At 38.9% G+C, this 17,710-nt stretch overlaps 1 protein-coding gene across 1 annotated transcript in view; it reads right to left on the bottom strand.

Moving 5' to 3' along the window:
- The window catches only part of syt7a (synaptotagmin VIIa), a 129,395-nt gene that overhangs the window by 65,026 nt on the left and 46,659 nt on the right, over window positions 1–17,710 (bottom strand). Inside the window, exon 2 of the mRNA XM_036576497.1 lies at window positions 5,407–5,510. Within this exon, the coding sequence (XP_036432390.1) occupies window positions 5,407–5,510 (104 nt within the window). The remainder of the gene's footprint in view (window positions 1–5,406; window positions 5,511–17,710) is intronic.

Below are 17,710 nucleotides of genomic sequence, written 5' to 3'. Positions count from 1 at the left end.
ACGAGAGACGCACAAGAAAGTCATCAGAGATGTTTATTGAGGTGCCGTGGCTTTCTCCTCACAGTCAGGCCCACAGAGGCAGCCACAGCTGCGCAGCTCTGCTCAGCTCAATATCACGTAGAGCTATACATTGGCACTCTCGGAGCAGAGCCATGTATCCCCATTTTGGCTGGTTTCAACTTCTTTACATAATTTGAAAATGCCAGCTGCTGTTCACACTCAAAATTTCATGATGGATCGAGCAATAGAAATGGTCCAAAATCAGTTAGAATAAAAGCCTGTTTCATCATCTTCCATTCAAATTTAAAAATGTTTTTTCCTTCTCCTGTAAAGTTGCTTTTTGGAGACATGAGGTTTTGTTCAGACAGTAACAGTAAAGGCCTATGTATATATTTGTGATGTCCCTTATCTGATACCAAGTATCAGTAATGAGAAGGGAAAAAAGAATGAACTTGATCCGATCTCAGAATAAATCTATCCTGAAATAGCTCTCAATCACAGTGTGTGATGTGGTGTTGTTAGCTGTGTAATGTAGCTATGTAGTTTACGTATAACAGTTCAATGTTTTTGGTATCATAAATGAGAATTTATAATTTATTTAAACTAATTATAATCTGTCATAATCGATTTTAATGATCCAAAATTGATCAGATTGATGCATTTTTACAACTCTAGCCAATCACCCAAGTGAAGCACACAAAGCTGGAGCTGCACACATCACCCTCTCCATCTCTCCAGCTCAGAGAGCTGCTAAGAGGAGAGCTAAAGAAACCACTGCTGAAGCTTAGAACACATTAATCTCTCTCTCCCTCTCGCAAACACACACTCTTTCTCTCAGCAGTCAGCATTGTGATGAGTATACTTGGTGAGTGGAGTGTCTCTTCAATAAACGCCTGCTATTAAAGTGTCCATGATACGTCTTCACAGATTAAACTGCACATTTTCAATTTAGAGTGCTGGAGTGAAAGGGCTTTCAGCTTAAAGTGACAGTTTGGTGGAAAATCAAATTTACACAGTTTTCTCCATACCCCAAATGTAGTCGATCAGCCAAGACATGTTTAATGTCCTCAGTTTGTTTTTCTTTCTTTAGTTTTAGCATTGGAGCTACAAGGCTAATGTAGGTGAGATTGCTGTCAAATGGACATGATCATTTAAAATTCGTCAATAATTCATAATTTTTTTCTCCTCCACAACTTCAATAACATATTACTCTGAAAAACTGATTTTGCCACCTCAGTAAGCATATTTAATTTTTGTGCCAATAACACAGAGAAGTACAACCCTATCTCACCGAAGCTTTGATGGAGAGGAATGTGACGAGGTCTAATATTTCAGGCTACACTGGCTGCCAGACTCCGTGTCAGGAATGGAGAAAAACAACAAATTATGAATGTTGAATGAAAGCAAAATTTACCAGCTTGTAAACTCATCTGAAAGCTTAAATGATGTTGCTTACTCACCACTATGTCACTTAATGTGACAGTACATTATTTTATTTCCATCGCAAAATAAGTTGGTGTGACTTATGTTACAAATAATTGATTAACTTTCATTAAAAAATGTATTAAAAATTCTTGCTTATATGTTAAAATGAATGAACAAACATACATTTGAGCATGACAAAGGTTTGATGTTTTTTAGTAATGTTTGAAATGGAACTGGAGTGGCTGCCTTCACTTTAAAAAAATGAAACAACGTTGCTGTTTGACTTACAAACCGAAAAGGTGTCCAAATTTAATAAATGAACTGAATGAATGTTGTCTTCAAGTAGCTGGTTTACATAAAATGGACATAAATGAACTGAGGTACATTTAAATGAATGAAAACATCCAAACAGAATACCAATGAATCCCAAACAAAATGCACTGAAATGTTTCAATTTTGTTCGATAAACAATTTTATATTGAGGTAAAAAAAGTCTGTGATTGAATGGAAAGGTGCAGCAAGTTCATACAACAGTTCATTATTTTGAGTGTACATGGACATTTCGTACACTGTGTAAGTGATAACCCTTAAATATACTACTGTCACGCTTCCCTCCGGCCCCGCTGTCACCACTTCTCAGCCTCCAGACTCCTTATCCCAGAACGCCCTGCCAGATCACATGATCCCAGACTTCCCTCATGTGACTCCTCACCGCTCCACTTTACCTGCTTATTGATTCAGGTCACTGGTTTTACACACTACATAAACCCCCTCAGTTTGGCAGTTCATTGTCTCACAGAGCATTACCAAGCCGTCCAGTACGTTAGTTTGTCTGACTGTGTATGACCTTTGCTTTGTTTATTTTTGACCTTAGCCTAGCCCTTTGTGTATTGTATTTTTGGTTTGGACTTTCACTTCAGGTTTATGGGCTCTGTTTTTTGGATTACTCCTATGCTTACTGACTTCTCAATCTGGCTTTTGACCTTGAACTGTTTGACTTTTATTTTGTATTCCCCTTTTGCTAATAAAGCCGTTTTACTTTAATCTGGTCTGCGAGCGTCCGAGTTCTGTGTGAACCTGACAATTACAGCTTGAACAACACTTACCATCAGACTTCTATCTCTTATACACAGCTTTGAATGTTGTGGACTCATATAGCATGCTTCTCATGGAATGACTCAGCTAACAAATAATGGGAGCTTCTTTTAGCATCACACAAACACATTCAAACCGTATGAAGATGTTATCACAAATAGATTTGTTTTTTGACATAATCTTATGTATAAACATAAACAAAAGCACATTGCATAACCAAAAACAGCAGTCACAGTCATCATGAAGCCTGAGTTTTGTCTGTGCTTTTGCTTATTTTTATACTAACAGTAGCTACATTAGCACTTGCAGTGTGAAATTTAACAAAGATTTTTTCAGACTCCAAACATGTCTTGGTTGACTCAGTACATTTGGAATGTTTTGGGTAAGGGGAAAATTAAGTAAACTGGATTTTTTTCCAAACTACCCCTTTTAACCATTGAGCTTCAACACTTTAGGACCTGCTGTAACAAAGCCCTACAAAGCACAGTGGTAGCATCAGCCAACTGCACGTCAAAGCACTGCCCTTTAGACAGAGCTGACATGTCACGCAGGTACAACTCAGAAAGCTGCGTTCATACGAAGGAAAACACTTTCTGATGTTTCCACCTGGCTAGTTTTCAGTAGAGTCCCCGAGATGAAGCAGCACAAATATGGCACACCAGCAGCCACACTCTTCCTGCCAATATCTCACTCACTCATTCTCCAACACACACACACATACACACACTCCTACACTGGCTTCCCACACACACACATCCGTCCAAATGATTGACCCGCATTTCCTGCGTGTGGTACAAGCATGGAATGAAGCAGGAATCAATTAGCTTGGAACGAAGTGAGCGACTCCAAACGTGTGAGTGAAGATGCTGCACTCGATCTGCCTAACGAGCAGCCGCCTCCTTTTAATCAATCACATTTCATACTGGCTAATTAGCACTGACAGAGGCTGAGTGGACACACACACACACACACACTCACAGACAGGCTCATTTGGAAATCAACTGCAGATATGTGCATATGAAGGGTTTTGCTCCAAAATGCATCATAGACCACTTTTAACAATGTTCTTTTTTATGATAGATATATGTCATAGGGAGTGGGCATTACACAATACATATCAATCCATAATTTGGCGTCAATTTGGCGTTTTTGAGAGAAATTAAATCATGTTTTCCATTAAAAAATATATAATATGTTTTCCACTAAAGATCAGCTGTTATTCTTTTCCAAAACTCATTATATGGATTTTTGGTCCAAAGTCAGAGTTTATACACATTTCAGACTTTTAATTGACTGGACTTTAGTCTGAAATCCTTTAGCTTTGAGTGACCATATACCTTAATTACGTTTATCTTATTAAAACAAATGATTGAACATTACATTTTGTCACTACCTGAACAATAAAACACTACAATCATAATGCCTGCGAAATTTTATTAAGTGTTTCGGTAGGGATTTTTTCAGTAGAGACAATTTTAGCTAATTTTGAGCATGATTAAATACACTAGCCTGTACGTGACTATCAAACACAGCTTTGAACAGTTCACACATAAAATCATAATATTTTTCATAAATTTTTCATAAGTTTACTTAGTTTACTTCAAAACAGTGGGATCTAACTGCTCAACATGTGGCCTTGAGGGACAGGGATGCAGTCTCACTTCCTGCTCAAAAAGTCAGAGGTGTGGCTAAAATAACTCCGCCCATGAAATAAAACTCATTGTGTTTCAGTAGTGACATAAAAATATGGAACAGCATTTTCGAATAAAGTTTTTTGTTTAAAAATTGAACTCATTATAAACTGAAATCTTTTAAATCTTTCAAAACATGTAAGTATTATTTTCACAAGTTGAAATTTAGGAGTTAGGGTTTGGGACAGCTGGAACTGGAAACTCAACACTATGTAGTGAGTCCAAACAAGGATCACTACCAGATGCTCTTATACCCACCAAGACTGAATGGGTTTTGTGTCAACATTCTATATAGTTGGTCCAACCATGTAACACTTGTCATAAAAGAACGGGCTTGTTGGAAGCACTTGCATTGGTCAACTGATTTAACTTTCTGTGTTTTATGAAGCATGCTATTGGCAGTGATCTAGAAATACTAATACTTGTGATTTATTGCAGTAATGATAACATATAGTCATATCGGGTAGAGCTAACTGGAACCCACAGACGATGTGCTAAGTTTGCCCCTCCACTTGAGTGCAGCTGCCTGATAGTGCACATGGTGAACCAGAGAAGGTTACATAAGCCTTGGACTGCAGTGCAACTCCAAGTCCTTCAATGTAATCCATGGTGACAGTGTTCGCCTGTGCAGAAGAAAGGCGCAGTGTGTGTGTCACTTGTATGTGTGTGTGTGTAGTTTGTAAGAAAAGGAGAAAGTCTGTGTGTGACGACAGTTCTCAACACAGGCACGATCTGTCCTATAACACCTACTAAGAGTGTGGGTGTGCTGTGCACACACTACATTAAACTGTGCATGTGTGTGTGTGTGTGTGTGTATTTGTATGTGTGCCTGTTTGTGCCTGTGTTTCTGTGTGTTTGTGTGTGTTTCTGTGTGTGTTTGTGTGTATCTGTGTGTGTGTGTCTGTGTGGGTTTGTGTGTGTGTGTATGTGTGTGTCTGTGTGTTTTTGTCCATGTGTATGTTTGTGTGTACGTGTGTGTAAATGTCTGTATGTGTGTGTGTTTCTTATAAGTGTTTGTCCATGGCTATGTCTGTGTGTGTCTAATTGTGTGTGTGTATGTGTTTGTTTGTCCATGTGTGTTTCTGTGTGAGTGTTTATGTATGTCTGTGCATGTATGTGTGTGTGTATGTGTGTGTCTGTGTGTGTGTGTGTGTGTGTGTGTGTGTGTGTGTGTGTGTGTCTGTGTGTAACTCACCAGCTTGCGTTGACACCAACCACAGACGCCACAAAGAGCCACCAGCCAAACAGCACACACTGTTACTGCCAACGACACCAGGAACACACTCAGTGCCACCGAGCCTGTGAAACACACACACACACACACACACACACACACACACAGTGAGAGAGGGAACATTAGTAGTTAGCTGAGAACAAAATAGTCTTAAGAAAGCCTTTGTCTTTTTCTGGCAGGTCTGAAAACAGTCTTTGGAGTATGTGACTGATAGTGTTGGCACTTCAATACAGTATCAGTAGCACCACTAAGCCTGACACCATCATAAACTTTCAGCTGACAATTGCCACATAAATTATTAATTATTATATTGTCATATACATTACTATTAGTTGTCTTTTTTGTTTGTTTTATGCAACTTCTAAAGCATGATAAGTATAAAAACTTTGTTTCAACCCAATCCAACCACATGACTGTGAGAGCTAAAAACTGTAACTAACTAAATAACTGACACGGTGTGCATGTGTGCCAGTAGACAGAGCATAACTGAAGCAAGCAACATGTCGTGATGTGTGATTATTTCACACTTGAGACAAGCAGTGTTTATGTCATATTTCGAGGGGGTGGCATGACCAGGAAGGATTTCAGTAACCGTGATAAGCCATGCCAAAGAACACAGCTTTTTAATAGTCCTGATACTGTTCAAATGCTCAAATGTAAAGTTTTGCCTTTACCAAAATAAAACATTTAAAAAATGGAATGATTTAAACTTCAGGACTTTAGGCACATATTATGTTAGGTTGAAGTTAGACAGAGGTTGTATCAGTATCAGTACTCAGCATTGACTTGAGGATTAGGTTTTAGTATCAATATCAGAAGGAAAAAGTTATATCAGTGCACCCCTAGTGATTGGCCAACAGTGCCCAACGAGAGCTGGTCACAGTGGCACTCTGGTTTAAACCTGCAAACGCACAAAATTTTTGGACCGCAACACTTTCATTCTCAACTCAACCATTTTCACCATAAAAACACCCCAACACACATACACACACACTCAGAGCCAGAGCTGGAGTGATGCTATCAGATGGTCCGGGAGGCTGGTCTGGAGAGACAGGTTTGGGGTTAATTCTGGTAATGAAAGTGTGGAAACACACAAACACACACACACACACAGACATACAAAAAACAAATACACACTGATAATGTGTTTGCATATTTACTTACTGAATGGGGGGAGACAGAGAGACACAGAGAGAGAAAGAGGCAGAGAGCAAGCAAGAGAGAGAGAGAGAGAGAGAGAGAGAGACAGAGAGAGAGAGAGAGACAGAAAGAGAGAGAGAGAGGCAGAGAGAAAGAGGGAAAGAGAGAGACAGAGAGAAAGAGAGAGAGGGAGACGGTGCCTGACAAACTATGATTAATGGGTAGATCTGGAGGCTGAGGGGATGGCTGGATAGAGAGGGAGGGATGAGAGGAAAGAGTGATAAATGTGCAAGATTTATTTCTCCAGTAAACACAGGGGAAAGTATGATGCCCTCCTGTACTCGCACAAACAGTCTGTGTGTGTGTGTGTGTGTGTGTGTGTTTAATGTTTCAGACAGCAGTGTCCTGATTCTGTATGAAAACAGAGGAATACAGTGTTAAACTACAGGACCAACAAAATCAGCTGTGTTTTATTGTAGAAAACTGAAGTGAAGAGACATTCATAACTTATAATGTTAATGTGACATTTTTTTATTTTGAACCATTTCATCGTGAAATTTTAACACACTGGAGTTATACATTATGCAAAAAGGTAAAAAAAGACAAAAATGGGGATACAAGTTTGCATGACAACGTTATATGCAGACCAGCCACTCCACCACCATGACATCAGTGTCACTGCAGTGCTGAGAATGATCCACTACCCAAATAATACCTGCTCTGTGGGGGTCCTGACCATTGATAAACAGGGTAAGGGTGGGATAACAAAGTGTGTGGAGAAACAGATGGGCTATAGTCTGTAATTGTAGAACTACAAAGTGGACCTATATGATAAGGGGAGCTGATAAAATGGACAATGAATGTCGAAACAAGGTGTAGTTGATGAAGTGGGTGGTCAATGCAGCACCTGTATTTTAATATATGTGGGGCATATTGACTTTACGCTTATTACCTAGTACTGTGTAAAAGTGACCACCTTGTCATTTATTTAATTTCTAGTCAAAACAGTCACTAAGCACAAGTTATTGATTTTTTCAGTTTTAAAAAAGGAAACACCAATTTAGCAGGCAATTACACAAAAGCCTCCAACACTACAATATAATATCAACTCTAACAGTAATCGTCTTTACTTTTGTGAGCCCGTTGCCACTTTGACTCTTCCATCCTTCCAACCAATCTTAAACCCAATCAGTTACAGCTGTGTCCTCCCAAAAAAACCTGCTCCCAAAGCTGATATTATCCCCTCTTTCAAAGAGACACTAACATTCACACAAGCAGCTACACAAACTCACCTTAACCGCCTTACAGATCTCTTTCCCATCTGCATCTAAAATGACTAAAGGAGATATTTCTGAGGAGATTAGACATAAAATAATCCACTTGCATAAAAAATAGGAAACTCAAAAGAAAATAAGCAGAGAAACAGGAGTTTCCAAAACTGGAGTTTAAAAAACTACTGACACAGAGAAAATGGGACTCCTAACAACCATGCAAGAGCTGGTAGACCACCGAAACACTCACCATGAGATACACAGCACTTAAAGCTTTCATCTCTGAGAGAGAGGAGAAAATCAAGCTCCACTCTTACTTCAGATCAAAAACAATCTACAGCTGTTTTTTGTCCATCCTTCCACTGTGAGAAGACAACTGAAAGGATGAGCAGCTGTCAAGAAGCTGTTACTGAGAAAAGAAAATAGACAAAAAAGAAGAACATACATGCTAGAACACAGAAACTGAAAAGCTGAGAGGTACAATAAGGTTTTACAGACTGATGAACTTTGGACGTGTTGAAAAATATCCCTGCAGATTTCTGAAAACTTAAAAAAAACTGAAAAGCAAGTCTCCCAAAAAAGAATAGAAGCTGTAATAAGGCAAAGTGTGGAAACACTGCATACAGAACAAAAACAAAATAGATTTTATATTTAGCTGTTGAGGCTTCTGTGTAATTTTCTGGTAAAAATATTTCTGTTCTCTGCTTCTTTTCCTGACGCTGAAAATGACTTGTAATTAGCTTAGTTAATTATGTAATTATAATATGAAATATATATATATATATATATATATATATATATATATATATATATATATATATATTTAGAGAGAGAGCGATAGAGAGAAGCTGTCTTTCTGTATTTCCACAACATTGTCCTTCCTTCCTCTTCCCCTCTCCACCTCCTTCCTCTGTATCTAAATCTGGTGAGTAGCGGTAGAGGAATAGAGAATCCCCTCTGTAGACCACGCTGTACCTCCTCCCTCTACACTCATCATTATCTCGCACAACATCTCCCCTCTCCACACTCACACACTGCTCTTTTCATTCTCTCTCTCTCTCTCTCTCTCTCTCTCTCTCTTTCTCTCTTCCCCCGGGGTATGAGAGAGATGCAGGATGTTGTAGAGCGGGTGGGGTGGTGGAGTTATAATTAGACATTGAATAAGGATTTCCGATTTCTCAGAAAGAGTCTATAACTGCTCCTCTCTTTTTTCTCTTTCTCTCTCTCTTTCTCTCTCTCTCAATGCCCTGTGGGGATATCCAATGGCCTGTTGCTATAGACAAGCGTGGTATAGCCATATAACTGCTTCATTACAGCATTTCTAAGACCAGTGGGGTGTGATCACTATGAAATTTTGTGATTGATACTCATTTTAAGGAGGCAAAAAATCTGCTATTCCTGATATAATTTAATATTGTCAAAGAAACAGATGAGATCAGAGATCTCTACAGATGACCTATATGGCAAAACTTTGATGTTTCAGTATGTCTGCACATTTTTGTTGTCACTGTTGTTTAAAAAAGCTCATTGTATCCAAAAGCTCCAACCGCAGCTTTAAAAAAACTCCACATATGATTGTTTGAGTGTGGGAACTAATCCAACATGGCTCCTCACATAGAACATGGTGAGAAGTTCTGCTTTCATTTCTTCACTTTCAAAGTTCAGATATGAGGGATTTCTTCTTAAATCACAGAGCTGTTCTTAAATCAGAGCAGATCTTAAAGCACAGAGCAGATCTTAAAGCGCAGAGCTGTTCTTAAATCGCAGAGCTGTTCTTAAATCACAGAGCAGATCTTAAATCACAGAGCAGATCTTAAAGCACAGAGCAGATCTTAAAGCGCAGAGCTGTTCTTAAATCGCAGAGCTGTTCTTAAATCACAGAGCAGATCTTAAAGCACAGAGCAGATCTTAAATCGCAGAGCTGTTCTTAAATCACAGAGCTGTTCTTAAATCACAGAGCAGATCTTAAAGCACAGAGCAGATCTTAAAGCGCAGAGCTGTTCTTAAATCGCAGAGCTGTTCTTAAATCACAGAGCTGTTCTTAAATCACAGAGCTGTTCTTAAATCACAGATCGGATCTGAAAGCACAGAGCTGTTCTTAAATCACATTTGATCTTAAATCAGAGCAGATCTTGAAGTGCAGAGCTGTTCTTAAATCACAGAGCAGATCTTAAATCACAGAGCAGATCTTAAAGCGCAGAGCTGTTTTTAAATCACAGAGCTGATCTTAAATCACAGAGCAGATCTTAAAGCGCAGAGCTGTTTTTAAATCACAGAGCTGATCTTAAATCACAGAGCAGATCTTAAAGCGCAGAGCTGTTTTTAAATCGCAGAGCTGTTCTTAATTCACAAAGCTGTTCTTAAATCGCAGAGCTCTTCTTAAATGGCAGAGCTGTTCTTAATTCACAGAGCTGTTCTTATATCACAGAGCTGTTCTTAAATCACAGAGCTGTTCTTACATTGCAGAGCTGTTCTTAAATCACAGAGCTGTTTTTAAATAGCAGAACTCTTCTTAAATGGCAGAGCTGTTCTTAATTCACAGAGCTGTTCTTAAATCGCAGAGCTCTTCTTAAATGGCAGAGCTGTTCTTAATTCACAGAGCTGTTCTTATATCACAGAGCTGTTCTTAAATCACAGAGCTGTTCTTACATTGCAGAGCTGTTCTTAAATCACAGAGCTGTTTTTAAATAGCAGAACTCTTCTTAAATGGCAGAGCTGTTCTTAATTCACAGAGCTGTTCTTAAATCGCAGAGCTGTTCTTGAATCCCAGTCAGGAGGAAAGCAGATCCAGCATGCTCTCACATGACGAAAGCACAGCGCTCCCACTCTGAGCTCTGACAGGAGCAGGGCCGTCACAAGCTTTTTATTTGTTGTGAGGGAAGAGTCTGTGGCTGCTCTCTTTCTGCCACATTACACTACAGCACAGCCAGCACAACTGTACATTACCATTAACCACCATTCATCTTCACTGATCTGTAATGACCTTTAACATTACAGTGCTGAAACCACAGAGAGAGATTTATATAGAGAGAATGTTAGATATACATATATATAAATAGAGAGAGAGAGAGAGAGGTTTATATAGAGACAGAGAGAAATACAAAGAGAGAGAGAGTGATACAAAAAGAGAATCAGAGAGAGAGAGATAGAGATAAATAGAAAGAGAGGAAGAGAGATAGAGAGAAAGTAATGGAGAGGGGGCGGTGCTAGAGGGCTGGAAGATGGTTCAAAGCAGATACAGAGCAGAGAAATAACCCACTGCCCTTTCTTTGACTCATCACAAACACCCGCACACACACACGTACACACACCCGTGTGGCTGTGACAGGGGGCTCCCTGGTGGTCTGTGGGTAAACTCTACAGACAGGAGCACAGCTGGGTGCAGTGAGTGAGTGCACGTGTTTAACCCAAACAAGACCACTGGGCTTAAAGCACCAATCGATCTATAAACAGCCTCCATCTTCTGAGGAACACGTGCCAGCAGTGTGTTTGATCCCCTTACACACACACCACACACACATGCACACTTTTATCTCGATCTTTTCTCCAAGGTGGAGCGTGAAATAAAGTGTCAGTATAATGGGTCCTGACCCCAGGGAAAGGAGGAGATGGAGTGAGGGTAAACGACGGAGCGAAATCTGCTCTCTCGCCCGAGACACACACATCCAGGGATGTGATGAGATTTAAACGAGGGAAAGTGTCTCTGGTGTCACACACACACACACACACACACACACACACACACACACACACATGCACACAGGGCTCCAGTCCTTCTGTTTTGTTCCACTCAACTCAAAGCAGCTGAGAGAATAAAGCAGAGAGAGATAAGTGGCGGGAGGTGCAGTGGTTTGGGGGTTTGGGGTTTGTTTGCTGAGGTTTAGATAAAGGAATTCCCTCACTGCTCTATCTGAGCAGATTAATAATCATTCAGTCCAAAGGAATAATGGACTTTACAAACCATATAAACATCATGTTCCATATGAACAGCACTACACTGGATGTCAAAAAAACTGGGGACACCTTGCCTTCATTTGAAATCAGGATTTCCTTCTGTTACTTTTCAGATTCAGAATCAGATACAATCTTTTGCCAGAGACAAGATGTACAAGTATTTCTCTTTACCAGTGTCAACACTGTGCAGATGTCAACATAAATTCCAGTAAACATATACATATGCATTTCAGACATTAAACTAACTTGCACTTGAACTTCAAATCCCTTTGCTTTGAATGATATCATGCTCTAACTATATTTATCTTATTTAAACAAATGAGTGAACATTCCATTTTGTTATGACCAAATTATAACACACTGTGACTGTTTCAGTAGTGATCATTTTAGCTAATTTTGCATGATTAAAAATGCTAGCCTGTACATGACTATCAAACACAGCTTTAAATAACTGTACACACATAAGATCATAATATTTTTCATCAAAACACGAAATGTTATTTAATTGCAAAAATTTTTATTCTTAACAATTCTTAATGTTACGCACTGATTATCAGACTTTGGGACACATTTACTTCAAAACAATGTGATCTAACTGCTCACCGTGTAACCATGAGGGACAGATGCAGTCTCACGTCCAGCTCTAAAATGCAGGAGTGTGGCTAAAATAAGGTCTGATGGACTAAAACTCTGTGTTTTGGTAGTGACATGAAAATATTTTTTTATTTAAAGGTTAAACTCCTTATATATTCATAATAAAATTAATATAATAATACAGGTTGATTCAAAAAGATTCATCCAATTTCAAAGTGATGTATTTCACTTGTAAATCATTACAGAACAATGCAACAAATTGTAAATGGTTTAAGTGAGCATAAAGTTTGCTATGTCATTTTACAAGTGCTCAATATGAACCTCCTCCAGTTGTACGGACAACATCAACGATAGTCACAGTCTATCGTTAGTCAAATTCATCCCATACTCAACTGAGCATGTCGGGTGTCACTATACTCACTATTTCAATGTGATTTCGTAGATCATTCAGTGTTGTTAGTAGTGGTGGCACATAAACAAAATCTTTAACGTACCCCCACAAAAAAAAGTAACAAGACGTTTTCTTGGAACTGCTGGTACCAATGACGAATGTTCTGAGCTGTTGGAGGTTCACTGCCATACTGACAGTCCTGACCGAAACTCTATGACCCCTTTCAATTGGTATGTGATTGGTTCCTAGGTGCCTCACGGTTGTAAAAATATGGCGCCTTGAAATCGAATGCATCTTTTATTTAAAAAGAATTAAAAAGAAAAAAAATCTCTTTTAAAAAAATTAAAGTTGAAATTTAGAGGTTAGGGTTTGGGACAGACACCTCCCAACAGAAAGTACAGGGGAAGTACAACATATACAGTACTATATATATATATATATATATATATATATATATATATATATATATATATAGTCAGTGCTGTCTATAGTCAGAGACCACCCTTCATTTCTTTAATGGCTTTCAAAACAGCCATGATGTTATTCAAATTTAACAGAAAATTACACATAAGTCTCAATAATGACATAGAATATTATTTCTCCAGTATTAATATGTCTACCCTTTGCCTTTCTTCCATTCTTTTTGGGAAGCTTGTTTTCAGTTTTTCAAAGAAATCTGCAGGAAATTTTTTCCACACCTACAAAGTTCACTCTTAGAAGTTGGTTGCATTTCCCCAAACATAATCCCAAACACATAAGTGATATTCAGGTCTGGACTCTGAGGTGGTCAGTCCATTGTTCTGAGAACACCAGCAGCTTCTTTGTTTGATTTGCTAATTTTCTTCTTTGATTTTGCAAGAGTGGAGCTGGATTTTCTCATATCTTTCAAAGATGAAAGCTTTAAGTACTATTTATCTAATGGTGATTGTTCTGGTCCACTAGCTCTTATTGTGTGTTCCATTTTCTCTATCTTTTGAATATTTTTTGAACTCCAGTTTTGAAGCCTGTTATTTCACTTAAGATCATTATCCACAATGGAGTACTGTCACAAACGCTATCCCATATTTTCCATGTAATCCCTATATTTGTATATGTATGTACCATTTGAAAGTGGTGCTCTGTAGTTTATCACAGAGCAAGTTTCCAAGGAAGTGAAGACAAATCTTAAGAGTTTAAAACACTGTTATCATGCTTGAGATCATCACTGTAACTCTCTGGCTCATGGACTGCTTCTCTCAGTGTCTTAGCAGATGTATTAGACATGCATATAGCTGTTCAGATCTGATTTGCTGTTCTTCTGTAGGCCATAATGAAATTCGGGAAAACAGCACTGCTAGTTGTAGAAGCATTTAGGGAATTAGTTTGGCTCAGATCAGCCCCCTCAAAAGCAGAATTACAAGGAAGTGAGGGAGTAGACCTAGTAATGAACTAATCAGGCATGTTGTAGCTCTGTCTCACAGACTGCTTCTCTCAGTAAACTAAAGCACTGACAGGTCAGAAAGAGCCCTGCAGAAAACCTGGAGAAATGGCACTGTTAATCATCATTCAGCCTTGATGAATGAAGGACGTTAAAGTTGACAGCTGTGAGCAATGGTGACATCAGCTTCAGCTGGAGACAAGGTACCAACACTGTGCAGTATGACTGAGACATTCCACTCAGGTCTCACTGAGACACGCTGCTGAAACCTTCAGGAGGTTTCTCAGGCTCCTTCTCTTTGAAATACACACTTTATTTTAAAGGCTTCAGGGAGATTAATGTAATGTGGTTACATGATGCACATCTAAGTTGATCCTGTTGCCTACTTATATCTGTAAGTGGTTCAGATTTCTTGTAATCGTAGAAAATCATAGACAAGTTGGCACTTCTCTAATGGGTCAGTGATCATCTGGGTAAATCCTGCTTCCTTTAATGTTTTACAACAGCATTATGTTGAAAGCTGTCAACATAGTTAGCTGTTGATGACATAACTAATATTTGTCATAGTTTTAGGCAATTGTCTGTGGTGGGCAATGTATAAAGAGGACAAGAACTCTAACAGGTCAGCTTCTCTGTGAACAACATCAACAGTTCTGCAGAAGTGTTTCTTCTAGTGAACAAATATTTTAAGTATGTAGTTCCACCACTGAAAAGTGCAGGAAACACATCTGTTATACACACAAGAGGTGAAACAATAGTCCTGTTACAGGGTGGCAATATGCCCCCAAAATAGGTGGAGCAAATTTGGTTATAATAATAATAATAATATAATAATAATAATAACAACAAAATTAATAATATTAAAACATTTTCTTTAGAGAGCACTTTTCTTACAGGTGGCAATTCAAATTGCTTTACAGGCAGGTGATAAAGCTTAACAGTAGTAGAAGAAATTATAAGTATTCAATTAAAATCATATAAGGCAGACTTCACAGATAATAATAATAATAATAATAATAATAATAATAATAATAATAATAATAATGACTAAAACATTCAGCACAGAAATATAAATATTTCATGGACAGTCCCTGCACACTTCACTGATAGCTTTATAAGCTCACATCTCTGAAGAGGATCAAATTCTAGCTTAGCAAGATAACTGTAAAAAAAAGGACAAGCGGCCAATTTATGTTTTTTATTTTGGCATTTGCATTTGCGCTATATTTGAATGCTGCTGCTACACCTATACCAAAATATCGCAGCATCATTATACATGAATCATTATGCTACACTGCGGTTGCCTCATACTTTTTCTAAACTTGCAGGCATGAAGGCTGGCTGCAAGTGTGAATGGGCTTTATTTGGGGCAGTCCAATACTCAAAATCCATCCAGGCAGAGGTCAAAACACAGACAGGCCATTTCAGAGACCAATCCATAATAAAAAACACAGACAGGCAAAGCAGGCGTCAAAACTGTATTATAAACACGGCTTGGTATGAAAACAATAGAGACTTTGCAACAGTTCCAACAGTTCAAACTGAGGGGTGTATGTATTAGATTTAACTAGTCCAGAGAATGAACTGCAGCTTTGTGTAAGTGTGGGATGAGTGGGCGGAGCCAGGGAGAGTCCAAATTGACATGACATTTATGATGTAGCGCTTTATTTGATTTATGTAATTTAAATAGGCAGCTGCTTTAAAACTAAAAAAGATTCAATGCCTGTTGAAGTGCAAAAAAATGTTTTTTTTTATATTTCATGATTGGCTAATAGAAAGTGCTGGAAATGTGCTAATCTGTTACATGTGTTCATTACAGTGTGAGCAATAAAATTAGCCATTGGCTAAATTGGCTGTAAAGAAATCAAAATCAGCCATAAAGCTTCATGATCGGTGCACTCCTGCTATATGAGCAAGTGCATTAGTTCATGCATCACTTTTGAAATGTTTACAGGATTAACAAGCTGCAGCAGTCCTCTCACTAAACGTGAAAACTCACTCAACTCTCACTCTCTGTGTGCCTCTATTTTTTTTCTTTCTTTTTCGAAATAAGGAGCCAGCACTTTGAAAAGTCGTGAGTGACATGTTGTTGTGTTTCATCGAGAGCCGTAATAGAGCATGTGTGCATGATGGGGTCATGCCTCGTGGTCATTCATGTGCGCTGGGCAATGTGGCTGAGCACTAAAAGAACAGCGTTAAAGTCATACGGCATCTGAAATTGACAGGACTGAGCTTGTTTGTAATAAGACTGCTTTTTCTGATACTGCTGTGACTGTCAGCCTTTATAGCTTGTGGAGTGAAATGAAGCAGAGAGGTTCTTTCGGTTGAGGTGACAACTAAATAAATATCATGTACACCTACCCTTTGGTTCTTAGCTTCCTGAAGGAGATGGCTTGTTCTTTGTGTATTGCACACCCCCTGCTAAGGAAGCATGCGAGGTTGTTCCACTTATATAGTAGGAAGCAGCCTTGGTTAGGCTTGTGAGGATGATGAGTGGGATTTCATCATGGTCTTACCCACTTTCTGCCAAACGCTTCCAGTAAACTACAGTTTTTGTCACTATTAGCAAGGTTCCATGTCTTATGTTTGAGCTGTTCTGATCAAGCAAAGGAAAAGCATTGTCAGTCTCATTACTGTAACTGACCTACTTTCAAATTTTTTGTGCAGGGTAATTGGATCCTGAATATGACAGGCAGATTTGTTCATGACACTGAACTGTATTTTCAATAGTTATAACCATTTGCATGCATTTTTAATAGTTTGATTCTACCACCACTGAAATTCTTTGCAGTGAACTGGCTGTTTGACCTTCGGTAGCTCAAGATAGCTCAAGGTCAGTAAAGTTTGCCAGGATTATGAAGTGACCTAAAGGTGTATGCACGGGTCACAATTATCACAGAGAACTGGAGAAGCTAGGGTATACACAGTATGGCACACCAAATCTTACAGCACAAGACATGGTTTGAGGCTTCTGAGGCAATGAAATGTACAGATGTACAGTGTGAATCAGTGCTCTTGTATGCACATCTTCACACTCTACAGACGCTGGGTCTTACTGCAGTCAGGGACGACCCTGAGCATTGACATTTCAATGTGTTCTTGTCTTTTCTGTTTTAATGAATTGAATTACATGGGCATGGTGGAGCCACCGAAACTGCCTACTCTGACAAGTCTTATGCATATTTATGCTTTTGCACTAAGCTACAGTTCAGTACAGGCTCAAAAGTTCAAGAAGCCACAGACACCGGTAGACCTTAAGATCACCTGTGTGAGTAAGTGTGTGTGCAGTTAATTAGTCGGGCTTCAGCAGCAGCAGTGCAGTTTGGTCAGCAGAGCTACCATGGAGTTCAAAGTGGACAGCCCTCTGGACTCAGGATGATGATGAACTTGACATGGCGAGGGCAGCACTTCAGAAAGAGAGGGCAAGAGGAGTGTGTGTGTGTGTGTGTGTGTGTGTGTGTGTGTGTGTGTGTGTGTGTGTGTGTGTATGTAGAGGGG

Source organism: Colossoma macropomum, unplaced genomic scaffold (assembly GCF_904425465.1).
Source record: "Colossoma macropomum unplaced genomic scaffold, Colossoma_macropomum, whole genome shotgun sequence".
Taxonomy (NCBI): domain Eukaryota; kingdom Metazoa; phylum Chordata; class Actinopteri; order Characiformes; family Serrasalmidae; genus Colossoma; species Colossoma macropomum.
The sequence above is the reverse complement of the archived record's forward strand: the minus strand, read 5'-3'. Positions and strand labels throughout refer to the sequence as shown.